Raw genomic sequence first — 18793 nt, forward strand, 5'->3', positions numbered from 1 at the left:
ATGAGGGACAGCAGCTGCTGCTTTAGCTGAGTTTCAACTTGATCACCCGGGGATGTGAAACCTAGGAAAGTGAAGCCTGTGGGCTTAGAGGATAATTCAGTGCCCGTGTTGTGCTACTCCCATTGTGTTTCGTTGGTGTGTTGAACAGTTGGCATACTGTTGTCTGCAGCAACAGTAGAATGTGCAGTGGAGACGTTCCTATGGGTAGTGTTGCCAGGGCTGGTTCCTCCTGGCAGACTAGAGTTTCCTGTAGAAATAATTTCTTCAGAAACATTTTGTGCAGTATTGTTTTCTGAAGTAGTGTTTTCTATCGAAGGGTCTGAAAGAGAAAATAATTCTGGAAAAGGATTTTCCTGAGAAGTCACTTCTCCTCAAGATGAAACAGCCTCTCGCGGAGGGGAATTTATGAGAATCCTCCCTACAGAGAACGGAGGGCTTGCAAGCATCATTCTATTGGGTGAACTTTTCTTTCTGAACTTTCGACTCCTTTTGACTTTGGGTTTTCTGTGGACCCGATGAGTCCTAATTTTATGGAAGATGTATTTTTTCCCAGAATGTGAGATTAGTTCAAAATCCTTAATATTTCTAACTCTAGCCTTTGCATCTTCTAAAACAAGTGTAGTTTTGGATAAGTCTTTTGATTTGCTTTTAACCTCAGGTGGGGATTTTGGAGGGATGGAGGCAGAAGGCCTGCCCTTGAAGTACTGTTTCAGGGTAGAGGAACCTGCTGCCTTGTGTTCCTTTATGAATGAAGACTCTGCATTGGAGGACTTTCCCACCAGCTTCCTGGGCCTCTGCACCATGAGTAGCTGTTTCAGCTTTCTTGGGGATGGCCTCCTGAGCCTTCTTTCTTCGGCAGTGCTCGTCACAGATGGCTGGGCATTCTGTTTCCCCCAGACGCTCTCATCTCCCACTGCTTGGAGGTGCATTTTCTGTAGGCCCCTCGGGCCCTTGAGGACCCTGTTCACTCTCAGCAGCTTTTCCTCTGTACTCTTAGTCTTTGCTAGGCTGTCTTTCTGTGGTTGGGCAGTTTCCAACTTCTTTTGAAAGATGCAGCGTTTATACATGGCACTTAAAAGGTTGGAACGTGTACGCGTGGCAGGTTTTTCTTCCTTTTTCACCTCATCCATTTTTTCTTGAGTTTCTGCATCTAACAAATTTTCCAGAAAATGGAGTTTCCTCCATCTAGTTTTATTAGTTGAATTGTTGCATACACGTTTAACAGAAGGGCTCCTTGTATTGTTTTTCAAAAGGCCCAGCGGCATATCTCCATCTTGTGTATTTGAAAAAAGAACTTGAAGGAATGGTAATAATGTTGATTCCACATCTCCTAGATTTCCCTCTGAGATATAAGGCAGTATGTAATTTCGTGCCCTGATAATATCACTGTTTTTATTAAAGTCCAGCTGCTCATTCATGAAGCCTGACAAGCTGACAGCACTTTTATCTGAGGATGCCCTCTCTGACTCAATAGTCAGCTCGGGGCTGTTGTTCTTCCACGCTTGTATCACCTTCATCAACGATCCTTCTGCATTCTCTAGAGATGTTTCTTCATCTGTCAAAAAAGAGGAGACTGTTTTTGATCATTGAAGACTGATGGGACAGCTTTTTGTCAGGCCACAGCCAAATAAATTAGGAATCAGTCAACGTTTGAGTGCCACTTAGGAGAAAAAGAAACCCACACTTAAGTCTATGACTGGCAACAACAAAATGTGAAAAAGGTATCTCTTGAAAAAGTGGCTATCTACTCAGAAAATTCTGTAGCGTGAAATATAGTAACTATATTCAGGATTACTCCACTGGTTCCCAGAGGCCAGTACTCAAGAAAAGCCAAGGCTGGAAGACAAATACTCCCCTACTCAGCTGGACTCTCTGCAGATCTACTGTGACTCCTCACATTCACATACCCCATCCTGTCCTGCCTCAGAGGCAGAGGAGTGTGAGGCTTCCTCTCTCCACCTCTTCAGTGTGCTTGCGTTCTTGCTACTGTCACAGATGAGCACGACAACAACCGCTGCTAACAGGTGGTCACCTGGACATTCTCTTCTCCACCCACCCACCGAGTCCTTTGCTCAGTCCCTGCTTCCATATATCCCAGCCGCCATAACAGAAGGCTCTATACAAAAAAAAACACTATGTCCGCCCTGGCTCTTTGCTAAAATTTGGCCAGGGATCTGGGGTATAAATTAAGAGATTTGCCAGATTGTATGCCAATGTGGAATGTTCAACAAAACAATGGAATAATACTTGAGGTCCTAAAATGTAGAAGGCAGAAAGCAACTTCTGTCAGATGGCTACTTTGCTTTCATTTCATTTTACTTCTAATATTTCCAGCTTTACTGAGGGAACCATTCAAAGCATCTGACTGTGTGAAGGTAATGTGTACCATTGTGTAGCTGGGCTTCTCTTCCAAAAGGATTAAAAGTATTTTTGGTGAGGGTCAAAGGAGGAGGGAAGGGTCATGAGAAAGGAGGAGCATGGGCTTGCAGAGAGCCCCAAACTGGGGATAGGAGATCAGGGCACTAGGATCATAGCACTTAACACCTCTGATCTTGTTTTTCCTCACCTGTAAAAGGAGATGAAAACTGCCTTTTCTGCACACTTCTGGGCGAGAAGAGAGTAATATAATTAGTAAAAAAATTGTTTGGGGCAGTTCCCTGGTGGTCTAGTGGTTGGGACCGAGCACTTTCCCTGCTGTGGCCCGGGTTCAATCCCTGGGTGGGGAACTAAGATCCCACAAGCTGTGTGGCACGGCCAAAAAAAAAAAAATTGTGTTGAAAAATCAGCAATATTTTCTCTATAGAAGTAGTAAAGTGTTATTATATATGACGTGCTCTAGATCACTGAAAGAGACCTGTATTCAAGCTATCTGGGCATGAAAGCACGTTTTGGAAGTCATCAAGTTAGTGCCAATAAATCTAATATATAGAAAAATAGTTGAAAGCCCCTGAGTGTTTTGTGGATAGAAAAGCTTGAGATTCAGAGCAAGTTCAGAGCTGGACAGTCTAAGAAAAAACTAGCTCTCCCATCCATTAGAAGGGCTAGGTAGCAGCTTCTGGTTATGGAACCAGAAACTCTCAGGCTCCCAATAGGACATAAAACAGCATCACTTGTACTCTTTATAAAATTGCAGAAACAAATAAAAGAAACAAAAATATATTTACACCTGTCCTATAAGACAAAGGGTAGTTGAGACCTAATGTATATAAAATCAGTTTACAAACTGTGATGAACTATACGAATAAGTTCTCATTTGCAGAGAGCACAGCATAGGATATGTGGCCATTAATGTGAATTCCCTTCCCCCTTCCATTCCTTTCTCTTGTTCCTTTATGTATGCGGATCAGTTACATTATTAAGCTAACTATGTACCTGAGCTCTTATTAGCTTAAAAATGTAACCAAGAATCTGATTTTTAGCAAGGGGGTAGTTCTTAGAAACTTAGGGAGCTGGAACTCTGAATGAATGAATTAAAATAATGCAATTACATCATTAATTTGAAAATTTATCATCATTGATTAAAAATAAAAATTATTAAAAAATTAAATGAAAATTTAAAAATTTATTATCTCGCAATTGAAACTCACCACAACGTGTGACATCTGTCAGGCATTCACTGTCACAATGCAGCTTGACTGTCTTCCAGACAACCTCAATACTGTTTTTAAATTGGCAGAAGCAGCAGGCCATACGGCTAGGTAAGACCCTATAAAGGGAAACACAGGTAATTAAATTCGTGGTAAAAGAGTTACTTGAGTAGGTAGAAGAGGTAGGCCAAGGCCACCACAGACCAGTACAAAAAGGAGTTCTTGGGGCATATGGACTGGAGAACTGGATAGGGGCCGGTTGGCCAACTGCTGCTCTTGACTGTTGTAAATAAATATAGAGGAGGAGAGAGGTGCCCAACAGAAGGATCAGGATGGCAGTAGGTATGGTATGCCTAGAAAAAAGGGAATAGAGATTAGAATTGGGTGACATTGGTCTGTAGTTTAATTCAGAAGTATCTCCTTCCAACCCGAAAGCCTCACTTGGGGTTGAGAGTACACAGGAAGAAGGCGGACTTCTAAGAAGAGTCTGAATAAGACCGCACCTTCTGGAGTCCTTTTCTCAGTTCCTATTTGTGAGTAGTAATACATTAGAAATCATTCTAGTAAGAAAAAAGCATTGTGTGGTTAAACAATAACAGAGATCGCATTGGCCAAATCTAGACAAAAGGAACATTCCAAAGAATAACATTATCATTATAATAAGTTATAACATAGTTAATTTTTAAAAAAGCACATGAGTTCACAATGATACTCAAAATGAAAAGTGGGGGAGCTCTTCTTTATAGAATAATGTCAGCTAATAAATGCAAAAGGAATGACAGAATTAGGAAAGTGTCATTTTGCAACTATCAATGTAATAATCGATTCAGACAAGGATTATCATTGATGCACAGTTGGGTGAAGAGTTGTTTGAAAGTAGGATCTTCACGGATCCCAACGTATCACCCCACATATTATTTATCAATTACCAAGGGGAAAAATAACTTTACAATGGAGAGATATGCAACATACCACCTTAGTCAAGTGATCAAACTTAGCACTGGGCCACCTGAAGTGATGAAGTATGAAGAATACAACTCCTATATAGTATTCTTCCCCAAAATGTTTACTTTAAATCTAATGAGGAAACAGACAAATCCAGATTGTGGGGCAATTTACAAGACAACTGGCTTAGACTCTTCAAAAATGCCAATCTCATAAAACATCAAAAAAAATAGTAGGGAAATATTCTAGATTAAAGGAAACAAAGACATGACATGCAATGCCTAATCTTTAACTGGACCCTGTATCAAAACAAAATAGACTTAAACTATGTTATTGGCTTCTGGCCAAGATGAAGTAACAAGGACCAATTTGACCTCCCACCTGAAACAATGAAAACATCAGACAGGACATATGAAACAACAGTTTTCAAGAAACTGGACCTCAGGCAATAAAGTTCAGTGATCTCCAGGAGATGGGAAATAAATGAAGTGATCCCTCTAATTGCCCTACCTTACTTCTCTGAGAGAGTTTCCAGGTCATGGTACAGGGAAAAGAAGTCCAGACAGAGACTGGTGGACTCCCTGACTGAGGAAATGGAGCTGAGAGTCTGGGAAGACCAAGGTAACTAGAGTTCACAAAGCAGAGTATCAAAGAGAAAAGAAGTGCACAGACAAAGAACTCTGGACATATGCAGAGGGATCTCTTGAGAATTCAACAAAGTATTGGTCAGTACATTTGTGTGAGGATTTCCCTGATGCCAGGAAAAGAACCACATGAAAGGATTAATAATAAGAATAACTGGATATCACACAGGGTTGTAGGAATAGTACCTGTTCCTACAAGTCAGACCGCAAAACCTCATGATACTCAGAAAGGACTTGTCTCCGTAGTTGCATAGTGAGCTCCAGACTAAAGGCTACTTGGACTCCTACCCAACGAATCTTACACACTAGACCTAAAAGAATAAAACTGTTCTGAGTAACTTAATTTCACCCAAAACAAAGCCCAAGCATTTTACAGGAATACATATATATATATATATATAGCACACAATAAACTAAACCTCACAATATCTGGGATCGTATGAAAAATTGCCAAGCATGCAAAGAAGTAGGAAAATATGACCCATACTGAGGAGAAAAGGCAATCAATCAAAACTAACCCATAATCCATACAGATGTTAGAATTGGCAGAAAAGAACATTTAAAAAGTTATTATACATGAAGAAAAGTTATTACAACTGCATTTCATATGTTAAAAAACCCAGAATAAACACTGAAAATGTTAAGTATAGGCATGGAAAATGTAAAACAGACCCAAATTGCGCTTCTAGAGATTAGAAACAATGTCTAAATCAAAAACACATTGAACGAGGTTAATGGCAGATTAGACACTGCAGAAGAAAGGATCAATGCACATTAAGGCATAGTAATAGAAACTATCCAAAATGAAACAAAAAAAGTAACAAAACAAAACAACAACAAAAATGAATAGAGCCTCAGTGAGTTGTGCAACAACTTCAAGTGGCCTAATACATGGGTACTTAGAGTCCATGAAGGAGAGGAGAAATACAAAAATTTGAAGAAGTAATAGCCAACACTTTTCCAAATTGGTAAACACTATAAACCCACAAAGTCAAGAAGATCAATGAACTTTAAGCATAAGAAACATGGACAAAACTACACCAAGGCACAAAAAATAATCAAATTGCTGAAAACCAGCAATAAAGAGAAAAATTTTAAAGTAGCCAGAGGAAAAAACTATACACTACGTACAGAGGAACAAAGATAACAATGACAGCAGAATTCTTGTTGGAAACAATGTAAAGGAGAACTCAGTGGAATAACACCTTTAAAGTACTGCATTGAATTCTATAAAGCTAGAATTCTATACCCAGATCTGTCCAAACAAAAGCAAAATAAAGACTGTCTCAGACATACAAAAGCTGAAAGAATTCATTACTAGTAGACTTTCACTATAAGAAATGGTAAAAGAAGTATTTTTAAGCAGAAGGAAAATGACACTTGTTTGGAATATGGATCTACACAAAAGATTAAGAATACTGGAATTGGGAGTTCCCTGGTGGTTCAGTGGTTAGGAATCTGCCTGCCAGTGCACGGAACACGGGTCCCATCCCTGGTCTCGGAAAGTCCCACATGCTGTGGAGCAACTAAGTCCGTGTGCCATAACTTCTGAGCCCACGCGTCTAGAGCCCGTACTCCACAACAAGAGAAGCCACCGCAATGAGAAGCCCGTGCACCGCAATGAAGACCCAACACAGCGAAAAAAGAAAAAAGGAAACAAAAAATCCTGGGAATATACTTTTCAGTAAAAGAACAAAGTGTATCTCAGTCCTCATGACTAAAGAGAAGAATCAAGTAGTAGTAGGTGGAAAGGTGGCTTTCATTCTCAGTTTGTGGGTTCTGAATCTGAAGGAATTATTGTCCTTACCTCAATGAGACACAGAATTGTAACCAAAATCGTCACTACTACAGTTACAGATATTGCCAAGATGAGTTTGTTGTCACAGCCACATCCTGGAACTTCTTTTGTGAGCTAAAAAAATAAATGACAATTTTTTAAAAACAAGGCGATACAAGGGATGAAAGCTAACTCTTCTTAAACCTATTCTAAACAATAGCTAACTATTCTTAAACTACTATAAAACCCAATCCTTTCAGGCGAGTAGCTTCTATTAAGAACAAGCTAAATTTAATGTTATTAATCTTATCATTAGCCTTTTCTTCTACAATTTATTTATCTACAATTTATTTGTCTTGTGTTATGTCCTCTTCTCGTCTACCCTAGGAATAGTGGCACACTCTCTAAATGAGCCAAGTGGGAGATCACTGTCTTAGCCAGTGTCATGGCTGAAGATACGATACAGACTAGGAGCCCGTGGTATTCCTGCCTGGGCACGTTCATGGCATGTCCTAAACTGAGTAAAAGTCCAGGTCCCATGTTTCAGGGGTTCTCCTCACCTCACTTGACTCCTGCTCTTTCTGCTCACTCTGGGCTTCTGTGCTCTCACTGACAGAGTTGTCACTTTTCCACTGGTCCGTATCCCATTCCGCTTTGGACACCTTTACTTCTTGCTGCTTGCTGAGAAGCTTCATCAAGAGGCCTGTTCTAGAGATGAGGTTGGCACAGGCCAGCTGCACGTGGGTCTCCGAGCAGTCTATTTTCAAAGTCTGGATAACATGAGAAATAACCCTTCGCATGACATTGTTGGGGATGAGGGACCGCAGCTGCTGCTTTAGCTGAGTTTCAACTTGATCACCCGGGGATGTGAACCCTAGGAAAGTGAAGCCTGTGGGCTTAGAGGATAATTCAATGCCCGTGTTGTGCTACTCCCATTGTGTTTCGTTGGTGTGTTGAACAGTTGGCATACTGTTGTCTGCAGTGACAGTAGAATGTGCAGTGGAGACGTTCCTATGGGTAGTGTTTCCAGGGCCGGTTCCTCCTGGCAGACTAGAGTTTCCTGTAGAAATAATTTCTTCAGAAACATTTTGTGCAGTATTGTTTTCTGAAGTAGTGTTTTCCATAGAAGGGTCTGAAAGAGAAAATAATTCTGGAAAAGGATTTTCCTGAGAAGTCACTTCTCCTCAAGATGAAACAGCCTCTCGCGGAGGGGAATTTATGAGACTCCTCCCTACAGAGAACGGAGGGCTTGCAAGCATCATTCTATTGGGTGAACTTTTCTTTCTGAACTTTCGACTCCTTTTGACGTTGGGTTTTCTGTGGACCCGATGAGTCCTAATTTTATGGAAGATGTATTTTTTCCCAGAATGTGAGATTAGTTCAAAATCCTTAATATTTCTAACTCTAGCCTTTGCATCTTCTAAAACAAGTATAGTGTTGGATAAGTCTTTTGATTTGCTTTTAACCTCAGGTGGGGATTTTGGAGGGATGGAGGCAGAAGGCCTGCCCTTGAAGTACTGTTTCAGGGTAGAGGAACCTGCTGCCTTGTGTTCCTTTATGAATGAAGACTCTGCATTGGAGGACTTTCCCACCAGCTTCCTGGGCCTCTGCACCATGAGTAGCTGTTTCAGCTTTCTTGGGGATGGCCTCCTGAGCCTTCTTTCTTCGGCAGTGCTCGCCACAGATGGCTGGGCATTCTGTTTCCCCCAGACGCTCTCATCTCCCACTGCTTGGAGGTGCATTTTCTGTAGGCCCCTCGGGCCCCTGAGGACCCTGTTCACTCTCAGCAGCTTTTCCTCTGTACTCTTAGTCTTTGCTAGGCTGTCTTTCTGTGGTTGGGCAGTTTCCAACTTCTTTTGAAAGATGTAGCGTTTATACATGGCACTTAAAAGGTTGGAACGCGTATGCGTGGCAGGTTTTTCTTCCTTTTCACCTCATCCATTTTTTCTTGAGTTTCTGCATCTAACCAATTTTCCAGAAAATGGAGTTTCCTCAATCTATTTTTATTAGTTGAATTGTTGCGTACACGTTTAACAGAAGGGCTCCTTGTATTGTTTTTCAAAAGGCCCAGCGGCATATCTCCATCTTGTGTATTTGAAAAAAGAACTTGAAGGAATGGTAATAATGTTGATTCCACATCTCCTAGATTTCCCTCTGAGATATAAGGCAGTATGTAATTTCGTGCCCTGATAATATCACTGGTATTATTAAAGTCCAGCTGCTCATTCATGAAGCCTGACAAGCTGACAGCACTTTTATCTGAGGATGCCCTCTCTGACTCAATAGTCAGCTCGGGGCTGTTGTTCTTCTTCCACGCTTGTAACACCTTCATCAACGATCCTTCTGCATTCCCTAGAGATGTTTCTTCATCTCTCAAAAAAGAGGAGACTGTTTTTGATCATTGAAGACTGATGGGACAGCTTTTTGTCAGGCCACAGCCAAATAAATTAGGAATCAGTCAACGTTTGAGTGCCACTTAGGAGAAAAAGAAACCCACACTTAAGCCTATGACTGGCAACAACAAAATGTGAAAAAGGTATCTCTTGAAAAAGTGGCTATCTACTCAGAAAATTCTGTAGCGTGAAATATAGTAACTATATTCAGGATTACTCCACTGGTTCCCAGGGGCCAGTACTCAAGAAAAGCCAAGCCTGGAAGACAAATACTCCCCCTACTCAGCTGGACTCTCTGCAGATCTACAGTGACTCCTCACATTCACATACCCCATCCTGTCCTGCCTCAGAGGCAGAGGAGTGTGAGGCTTCCTCTCTCCACCTCTTCAGTGTGCTTGTGTTCTTGCTACTATCACAGATGTCCACGACAACAACCGCCGCTAACAGGTGGTCACCTGGACATTCTCTTCTCCACCCACCCACCGAGTCCTTTGCTCAGTCCCTGCTTCCATATATCCCAGCCGCCATAACAGAAGGCTCTATACAGAAAAAAACACTATGTCCGCCGTGGCTCTTTGCTAAAATTTGGCCAGGGATCTGGGGTATAAGTTAAGAGATTTGCCAGATTGAAGATGTTACTCTCTTGCCTGTATTTATAAAAAACACAGGGGAAAAAAGATAAGAAGTATGTACAGCTGCTAATGAATAAAAGAAGACATAATTGGAACTTCCCTGCTGGTGCAGTGGTTAAGACTGCGTGCTCCCAATGCAGGGGGCCCGGGTTCGATCCCTGGTCAGGGAACTAGGTCTCACGTGCATGCTGCAACTAAGAGTTCGCACACCACAGTTAAGGAGCCTGCGAGCCACAACTAAAGGAGCCTGCCTGCTGCAACTGAGGAGCCCACGTGACGCAACTGGGGAGCCCGTGAGCCGCAACTAAGGAGCCCGCCTGCTGCAACTAAGACCCAGTGCAACCAAATAAATAAATAAATAAAATTTAAAGAGAACGCATAATTAAAGTAGGTAATAGAGAAGCAAGAAAAACTACAATCCTGCAGCCTGTGGACCAAAAACCACAGTTACAGAAAGATAGAGAAGATGAAAAGGCAGAGGGCTATGTACCAGATGAAGGAACAAGAAAAAACCCCAGAAAAACAACTAAATGAAGTGGAGATAGGCAACCTTCCAGAGAAAGAATTCAGAATAATGATAGTGAAGATGATCCAGGACCTCGGAATAAGAATGGAGGCAAAGATTGAGAAGATGCAAGAAATGATTAACAAAGACCTAGAAGAATTAAAGAACAAACAAACAGAGATGACCAATACAATAACTGAAATGAAAACTACACTAGAAGGAATCAATAGCAGAATAACTGAGGCAGAAGAACGGATAAGTGACCTGGAAGACAGAATGGTGGAATTCACTGCTGCGGAACAGACTAAAGAAAAAAGAAAGAAAAGAAATGAAGACAGCCTAAGAGACCTCTGGGACAACATTAAACGCAACAACATTTTCATTATAGGGGTCCCAGAAGGAGAAGAGAGAGAGAAAGGACCAGAGAAAATATTTGAAGAGATTATAGTCGAAAACTTCCCTAACATGGGAAAGGAAATAGCCACCCAAGTCCAGGAAGCGCAGAGAGTCCCATACAGAATAAACCCAAGGAGAAACACGCCGAGACACATAGTAATCAAAGTGGCAAAAATTAAAGACAAAGAAAAATTATTGGAAGCAGCAAGGGAAAAACGACAAATAACATACAAGGGAACTCCCTTAAGGTTAACAGCTGATTTCTCAGCAGAAACTCTGCAAGCCAGAAGGGAGTGGCATGATATACTTAAAGTGATGAAAGGGAAGAACCTACAACCATGATTACTCTACCCGGCAAGGATCTCATTTAGATTTGATGGAGAAATCAAAAGCTTTACAGACAAGCAAAAGCTAAGAGAATTCAGCACCACCAAACCAGCTCTACAACAAATGCTAAAGGAACTTCTTTAAGTGGGAAACACAAGAGAAGAAAAGGACCTACAAAAACAAACCCAAAACAATTAAGAAAATGGTCATAGGAACATACATATCGATAATTACCTTAAACGTGAATGGATTAAACGCCCCAACCAAAAGACATAGACTGGCTGAATGGATACAAAAACAAGACCCATATATATGCTGTCTACAAGAGACCCACTTTAGACCTAGGGACACATACAGACTGAAAGTGAGGGGATGGAAAAAGATATTCCATGCAAATGGAAATCAAAAGAAAGCTGGAGTAGCTATACTCATATCAGATAAAATAGACTTTGAAATAAAGAATGTTACAAGAGACAAGGAAGGACACTACATAATGATCCAGGGATCAATCCAAGAAGAAGATGTAACAATTATAAATATTTATGCACCCAACATAGGAGCACCTCAATACATAAGGCAACTGCTAACAGCTAAAGAAGAGGAAATCGACAGTAACACAATAATAGTGGGGGACTTTAACACTTCACTTACACCAATGGACAGATCATCCAAAATGAAAATAAATAAGGAAACAGAAGCTTTAAATGACACAATAGACCAGACAGATTTAATTGATATATATAGGACATTCCATCCAAAAACGGCAGATTACACGTTCTTCTCAAGTGCGCACGGAACATTCTCCAGGATAGATCACATCTTGGGTCACAAATCAAGCCTCAGTAAATTTAAGAAAATTGAAATCATACCAAGCATCTTTTCTGACCACAACGCTATGAGATTAGAAATGAATTACAGGGAAAAAAACGTAAAAACGACAAACACATGGAGGCTAAACAATACGTTACTAAATAACCAAGAGATCACTGAAGAAATCAAAGAGGAAATAAAAAAATACCTAGAGACAAATGACAATGAAAACACGACGACCCAAAACCTATGGGATGCAGCAAAAGCGGTTCTAAGAGGGAAGTTTATAGCTATACAAGCCTACCTAAAGAAACAAGAAAAATCTCAAGTAAACAATCTAACCTTACACCTAATGAAACTAGAGAAAGAAGAACAAACAAAACCCAAAGTTAGCAGAAGGAAAGAAATCATAAAGATCAGAGCAGAAATAAATGAAATAGAAACAAAGAAAACAATAGCAAAGATCAATAAAACTAAAAGTTGGTTCTTTGAGAAGATAAACAAAATTGATAAGCCATTAGCCAGACTCATCAAGAAAAAGAGGGAGAGGACTCAAATCAATAAAATCAGAAATGAAAAAGGAGAAGTTACAACAGACACTGCAGAAATACAAAACATACTAAGAGACTACTATAAGCAACTTTATGCCAATAAAATGGACAACCTGGAAGAAATGGACAAATTCTTAGAAAGGTATAAACTTCCAAGACTGAATCAGGAAGAAACAGAAAACATGAACAGACCAATCACAAGTAATTAAATTGAAACTGTGATTAAAAATCTTCCAACAAACAAAAGTCCAGGACCAGATGGCTTCACAGGTGAATTCTATCAAACATTTAGAGAAGAGCTAACACCCATCCTTCTCAAACTCTTCCAAAAAATTGCAGAGGAAGGAACACTCCCAAACTCATTCTATGAGGCCACCATCACCCTGATACCAAAACCAGACAAAGACACTACAAAAAAAGAAAATTACAGACCAATATCACTGATGAATATAGATGCAAAAATCCTCAACAAAATACTAGCAAACAGAATCCAACAACACATGAAAAGGATCATACACCACAATCAAGTGGGATTTATCCCAGGGATGCAAGGATTCTTCAATATACGCAAATCAATCAATGTGATACACCATATTAACAAATTGAAGAATAAAAACCATATGATCATCTCAATAGATGCAGAAAAAGCTTTTGACAAAATTCAACACCCATTTATGATAAAAACTCTCCAGAAAGTGGGCATAGAGGGAACCTACCTCAACATAATAAAGGCCATATATGACAAACCCACAGCAAACATCATTCTCAATGGTGAAAAACTGAAAGCATTTCCTCTAAGATCAGGACGAGACAAGGATGTCCACTCTCACCACTATTATTCAACATAGTTTTGGAAGTCCTAGCCACGGCAATCAGAGAAGAAAAAGAAATAAAAGGAATACAAATTGGAAAAGAAGAAGTAAAACTGTCACTGTTTGCGGATGACATGATACTATACATAGAGAATCCTAAAACTGCCACCAGAAAACTGCTAGAGCTAATTAATGAATATGGTAAAGTTGCAGGATACAAAATTAATGCACAGAAATCTCTTGCATTCCTATACACTAATGATGAACAATCTGAAAGAGAAATTATGGAAACACTCCCATTTACCATTGCAACAAAAAGAATAAAATACCTAGGAATAAACCTACCTAGGGAGACAAAAGACCTGTATGCAGAAAAGTATAAGACACTGATGAAAGAAATTAAAGATGATACCAACAGATGGAGAGATATACCATGTTCTTGGATTGGAAGAATCAACATTGTGAAAATGAGTATACTACCAAAAGCAATCTACAGATTCAATGCAATCCCTATCAAATTACCAATGGCATTTTTTACGGAGCTAGAACAAATCATCTTAAAATTTGTATGGAGACACAAAAGACCCCGAATAGCCAAAGCAGTCTTGAGGCAAAAAAATGGAGCTGGAGGAATCAGACTCCCTGACTTCAGACTATACTACAAAGCTACAGTCATCAAGACAATATGGTACTGGCACAAAAACAGAAACATAGATCAATGGAACAAGATAGAAAGCCCAGAGATAAACCCACGCACCTATGGTCAACTCATCTATGACAAAGGAGGCAAAGATATACAATGGAGAAAAGACAGTCTCTTCAATAAGTGGTGCTGGGAAAACTGGACAGCTACATGTAAAAGAATGAAATTAGAATACTCCCTAACACCATACACAAAAATAAATTCAAAATGGATTAGAGACCTAAATATAAGACTGGACACTATAAAACTCTTAGAGGAAAACATAGGAAGAACACTCTTTGACATAAATCACAGCAAGATCTTTTTTGATCCACCTCCTAGAGTAATGGAAATAAAAACAAAAATAAACAAGTGGGACCTAATGAAACTTCAAAGCTTTTGCACAGCAAAGGAAACCATAAACAAGACGAAAAGACAATCCTCAGAATGGGAGAAACTATTTGCAAATGAATCAACGGACAAAAGATTAATCTCCAAAATATATAAACAGCTCATTCAGCTCAATACCAAAGAAACAAACACCCAATCCAAAAATGGGCAGAAGACCTAAATAGACATTTCTCCAAAGAAGACATACAGACGGCCACGAAGCACATGAAAAGATGCTCAACATCACTAATTATTAGAGAAATGCAAATCAGAACTACAATGAGGTATCACCTCACTCCTGTTAGAATGGGCATCATCAGAAAATCTACAAACAACAAATGCTGGAGAGGGTGTGGAGAAAAGGGAACCCTCTTGCACTGTTGGTGGGAATGTAAATTGATACAGCCACTATGGAGAACAATATGGAGGTTCCTTAAAAAACTAAAAATAGAATTACCATATGACCCAGCAATCCCACTACTGGGCATATAACCAGAGAAAACCGTAATTCAAAAAGACATATGCACCGGAATGTTCATTGCAGCACTATTTACAATAGCCAGGTCATGGAAGCAACTTAAATGCCCATCAACAGACGAATGGATAAAGAAGTTGTGGTACATACATACAATGGAATATTACTCAGCCATAAAAAGGAACGAAATTGAGTCATTTGTTGAGACGTGGATGGATCTAGAGACTGTCATACAGAGTGAAGTAAGTCAGAAAGAGAAAAACAAATATCATATATTAATGCATGTATGTGGAACCTAGAAAAATGGTACAGATGAGCCGGTTTGCAGGGCAGAAGTTGAGACACAGAGGTAGAGAACAGACATATGGACACCAAGGGGGGAAAACTGCGGTGAGGTGGGGATGGTGGTGTGCTGAATTGGGCGATTGGGATTGACATGTATACACTGATGTGTATACAATTGATGCCTAATAAGAACCTGCAGTATAAAAAAACAAACAAAACAACTAATACTAAACTTTCATTGGGTTATTTGTATGGAAATATGTTAATATAAATGTTTCAGACATTACATGAAATTTCTAAAAATCTTATATTTGTATTTGTATGGAAATATGTATGGAAATACGTTAATATAAATGTTTCAGACATTACATGAAATTTCTAAAAATCTTATATGTTCTGGTATAATGTTATAAGTAATAATCCTAGTTATTACTTTAAAATGTATATCTCAGAAATAACTAATTTTCTTGTCAACTGCATTATTATGAACTTTCATCAAATCTTTTACCGTGGTCATTTTTAAGTCTTTTGTCATTTACAGACAGTTCTGGGTGTACTCTGGTGATTTTGCAAATATGTTCCTATAAAAGGGTTTCATCTTCAAGAAATTCATGGAAAAGACTCTGACAAGTACAGGTTTCTGGTAACTGACTGTACTGCTGAACTGAATGAATAAGCATTTTCAGAACTCTGATGAAAGACTGATGAACTCATAAAAGTGCTAACAAAAGATCAAGATGAAAAAAAAACAATTAATTACATGGGACTGAGTGAACTGATGAGGATGAGTATAATTTTTGTGACTTTCTGTCTGAATTAAAAAAAAAAAAAATCCCACAAGGACTCAGAGGCAAAGAATATACAAATCAATTTTCACTGCAAAGTAAAGGAGCTGTTACAGTGGAGGATTACTGGACTGAATGTCAATATTATGACATAGTATGAGTGTGTTTCATGTTTGGTAATTGCAATCATTGTTGCTTTTGTTGTGGTCATCCATGTACAATGCGTGGTGTCAGTCTATTTATCTCTTGTAAAAATAAAATACAGTGTGTGTGTGTGAAAAAAATAAATAAATTAAAAAAAAAAGTAGGTAACAATTTCGGGGGTGTGGGTAGTAAACTAAGGCTCTGCATTAAATAAAGAAATCTAATACGAATGCCCTTTCCTCTCAACTCTATAGTGACTTGTAGAACATTTTCTTCATTACTCTATCAGTGACGGGCTTTATGCTGTGAAAATCTCAGAACCTAAGCTTATGGAATGGTCTTAATGTCCAATGTAAGAAAAGAACTCATTACTCACAACTGATACCAAGTAACTATCTCATAATCTTTCCAGGACCATCCGTGATATCTGAGTGGTTATGTGAAATGGTCGCAGGGTCCGCAAATTAAAGAATGTCTGACATGAAATCATTTCAATCCCAGGGAGTACAGCCAGGATTGAAGAGGGTGTTAAACAGGGTACAGAAGTGGGAGGTAGCGTACCTGGAGTCACATCTGAGGAGAGTTCTCAGATTCAATAAAGGTGAAATCAGTGAGTAAAGAAATATGGGTGAGAATAGGCAGCAAGGTCAGTAGGAAGTAGCCAGAGCAAGAAGCCAATCAGAGAAGACACACAATTTTAAAGTGAAAGGTCTGGGAAATCGAAGCCTCACTCACTTAGTCAGAGAAATTGAAAAGGTCCTTGAAAAAGGAAAGGTGGCTAAACGGAGGCACATAATGAAATGTTAATTCTGGGGAAATAAAATTGGATGGCATGTTAATATGGAATAAGGTTTCTACAATGCATTAAAGAATATTTTAACCATTTTCTGGAATCTGAAGGGAATTCTGAATAGGCAGTTTCAGAGTGATGATGATGACGAAGCCTCCTTTATGTTACATCTGACAAAAGTTTGTCAAGCTCGGGACTTCCCTGGTGGCACAGTGGTTAAGAGTCCGCCTGCCAATGCAGGGGACACGGGTTCGATCCCTGGTCCGGGAAGATCCCACATGCCGCAGAGCAACTAAGCCCGTGTGCCACAACTACTGAGCCTGTGCTCTAGAGCCCGTGAGTCACAACTACTGAAGCCCGCGTGCCTAGAACCCGTGCTCCACAACAAGAGAAGCCATCGCGATCAGAAGCCCACGCACCGCAACGAAGAGCAAACACCGCTCGCCGCAACTAGACAAAGCCGGCGCGCAGCAACAAGACCCAACGCAGCCAAAAATTAATTAATTAATTAATTAAAAAAACAATTTGTCAACCTCTCAGATTTAAAATTCACATAAAAATAAATATAAGGAAAACTCTTGTGAAGATTTCTTAAATTAAGGGGCAGCACAAAATGACATGGCGTTTAACATCAGTTAAGTGTGGGTTTCGCCTCTAGTTTCCACATTTACTGTCATGAACCTTAAGTAAATCACTTAACCATCCTGAGTTCGAGTTTCTTCATCTAAAAAAAAAAAAGAAAGAACTGGGGGATCAGTGCAGCAGCGCATCTGAGAGCATTCTGTACACCACAGTGCTGTACAAACGCTGGCCTTTCAGCCCCCCCACCCCCACCCCGGGATCTTAGTTCCCGGACCAGGGATTGAACCCGGGCCCTCAGCAGTGAAAGTGCAGAGTCCTAACCACTGGACCCCCAGGGAATTCCCGATGGCCTATTAGTTTTAAATTCAGCACTTCATCCCAGTAGAGCGAGGAATTCCACATTTGGACCCACCTTCACTGGAGATGCCTGAAAAAGCTGCTTCTGGTCGCATGCCTTTTGGGCTCTGTGGGCATCCCTTGCTGAATAAACCTTGATGACGGCATAGAACACAGGACCGGCCACTGCTGCGTTTGGGAAGACTCGGACCGAATACAGAAGGCCAAACTGGGAGAAGACTGTGAACAGAGAATGCTGTAGGGTGGTCCCATGCTGAGTAAGTGCAGGCAATTTCACGCCCAGGAAGCCAAACCGCCCGTTCCCTTCTATTCCCCAAGCCCTTCGCCGCAGGCAACTGTGGTGAGCCTGCAACTCCAAACACTTCTCATTTCAGGAACAGGTTTCCCTCTGAAAACCTAAGCTTCGAGAAGCATGAGGACGCAATGCCGGCTGTTGGGAACTATCTCTCAAAAATCTGTGGGGGCGAGCTGACTGCTCAGGTCGGCTCTAGAACTAAGATTCCTCTCAGCGGAGACCACAGGCAGATGAGGTGCTGAAGCAGTACCCCGGGGCGCCCAGTTACTGAGGCGCGAGGTGGCTTCCTCCAGCCTTCCCTCCGCCCCGGCTCGGCTCACTTACAAGGCCTCGGCCGTGGGTCCAGAGCTCAGCTCCCACACCAGCGAGGTTTTGTCACCCACGATGGAAACCACAAAAGTTACCAACGGCACCACCCGACCGTTATCGCTCGTGCGCGGCTCGGTGCGCAAGCGGACTACGCCTGCGCACGCGCGCCTGCGGACGGGCGTCTGCGCACTGCGTGTGCGGTCGCGCGCCTGCGCAGGGACGTCTGCGCACGCGCGTCTGCGGTCGGGCGTCTGTGCACCGCGTCTACGGATCCCGTCTGCCTACGCGCGCCTGCGCACCGCGACTCTGCCCGAGCGCCA

At 40.8% G+C, this 18793-nt stretch overlaps 2 protein-coding genes across 7 annotated transcripts in view; both read right to left on the reverse strand.

The window, feature by feature from the left end:
* Positions 1-18793, reverse strand: part of LOC309649844 (uncharacterized protein) — an 83297-nt gene that overhangs the window by 11930 nt on the left and 52574 nt on the right. The gene's annotated exons all lie outside the window — the stretch shown is intronic.
* LOC309649845 (RAD52 motif-containing protein 1-like) overlaps positions 636-18793 on the reverse strand; it is a 38307-nt gene continuing 20149 nt past the window's right edge. Inside the window, exons 1-4 of one of the 6 annotated variants that reach the window (XR_014257324.1) lie at positions 18489-18716; positions 17925-18088; positions 7514-7723; positions 636-3706 (exon numbers count right to left, since the gene is read on the reverse strand). Coding sequence is in view for 1 of the 6 variants with exons in the window: in XM_082440385.1 (XP_082296511.1) it covers positions 3695-3706; positions 7514-7723; positions 17925-18104 (402 nt within the window). In the remaining 5 variants the exon portion in view is untranslated. Of the gene's footprint in view, positions 3707-7513; positions 7724-17924; positions 18717-18793 lie in introns of those variants that run through there. The other 5 variants (XR_014257325.1, XR_014257326.1, XR_014257323.1 and 2 more) reach the window with 5 other exon arrangements.

Source organism: Balaenoptera physalus (assembly GCF_965194825.1).
Source record: "Balaenoptera physalus genome assembly, chromosome: 20".
NCBI lineage: Eukaryota > Metazoa > Chordata > Mammalia > Artiodactyla > Balaenopteridae > Balaenoptera > Balaenoptera physalus.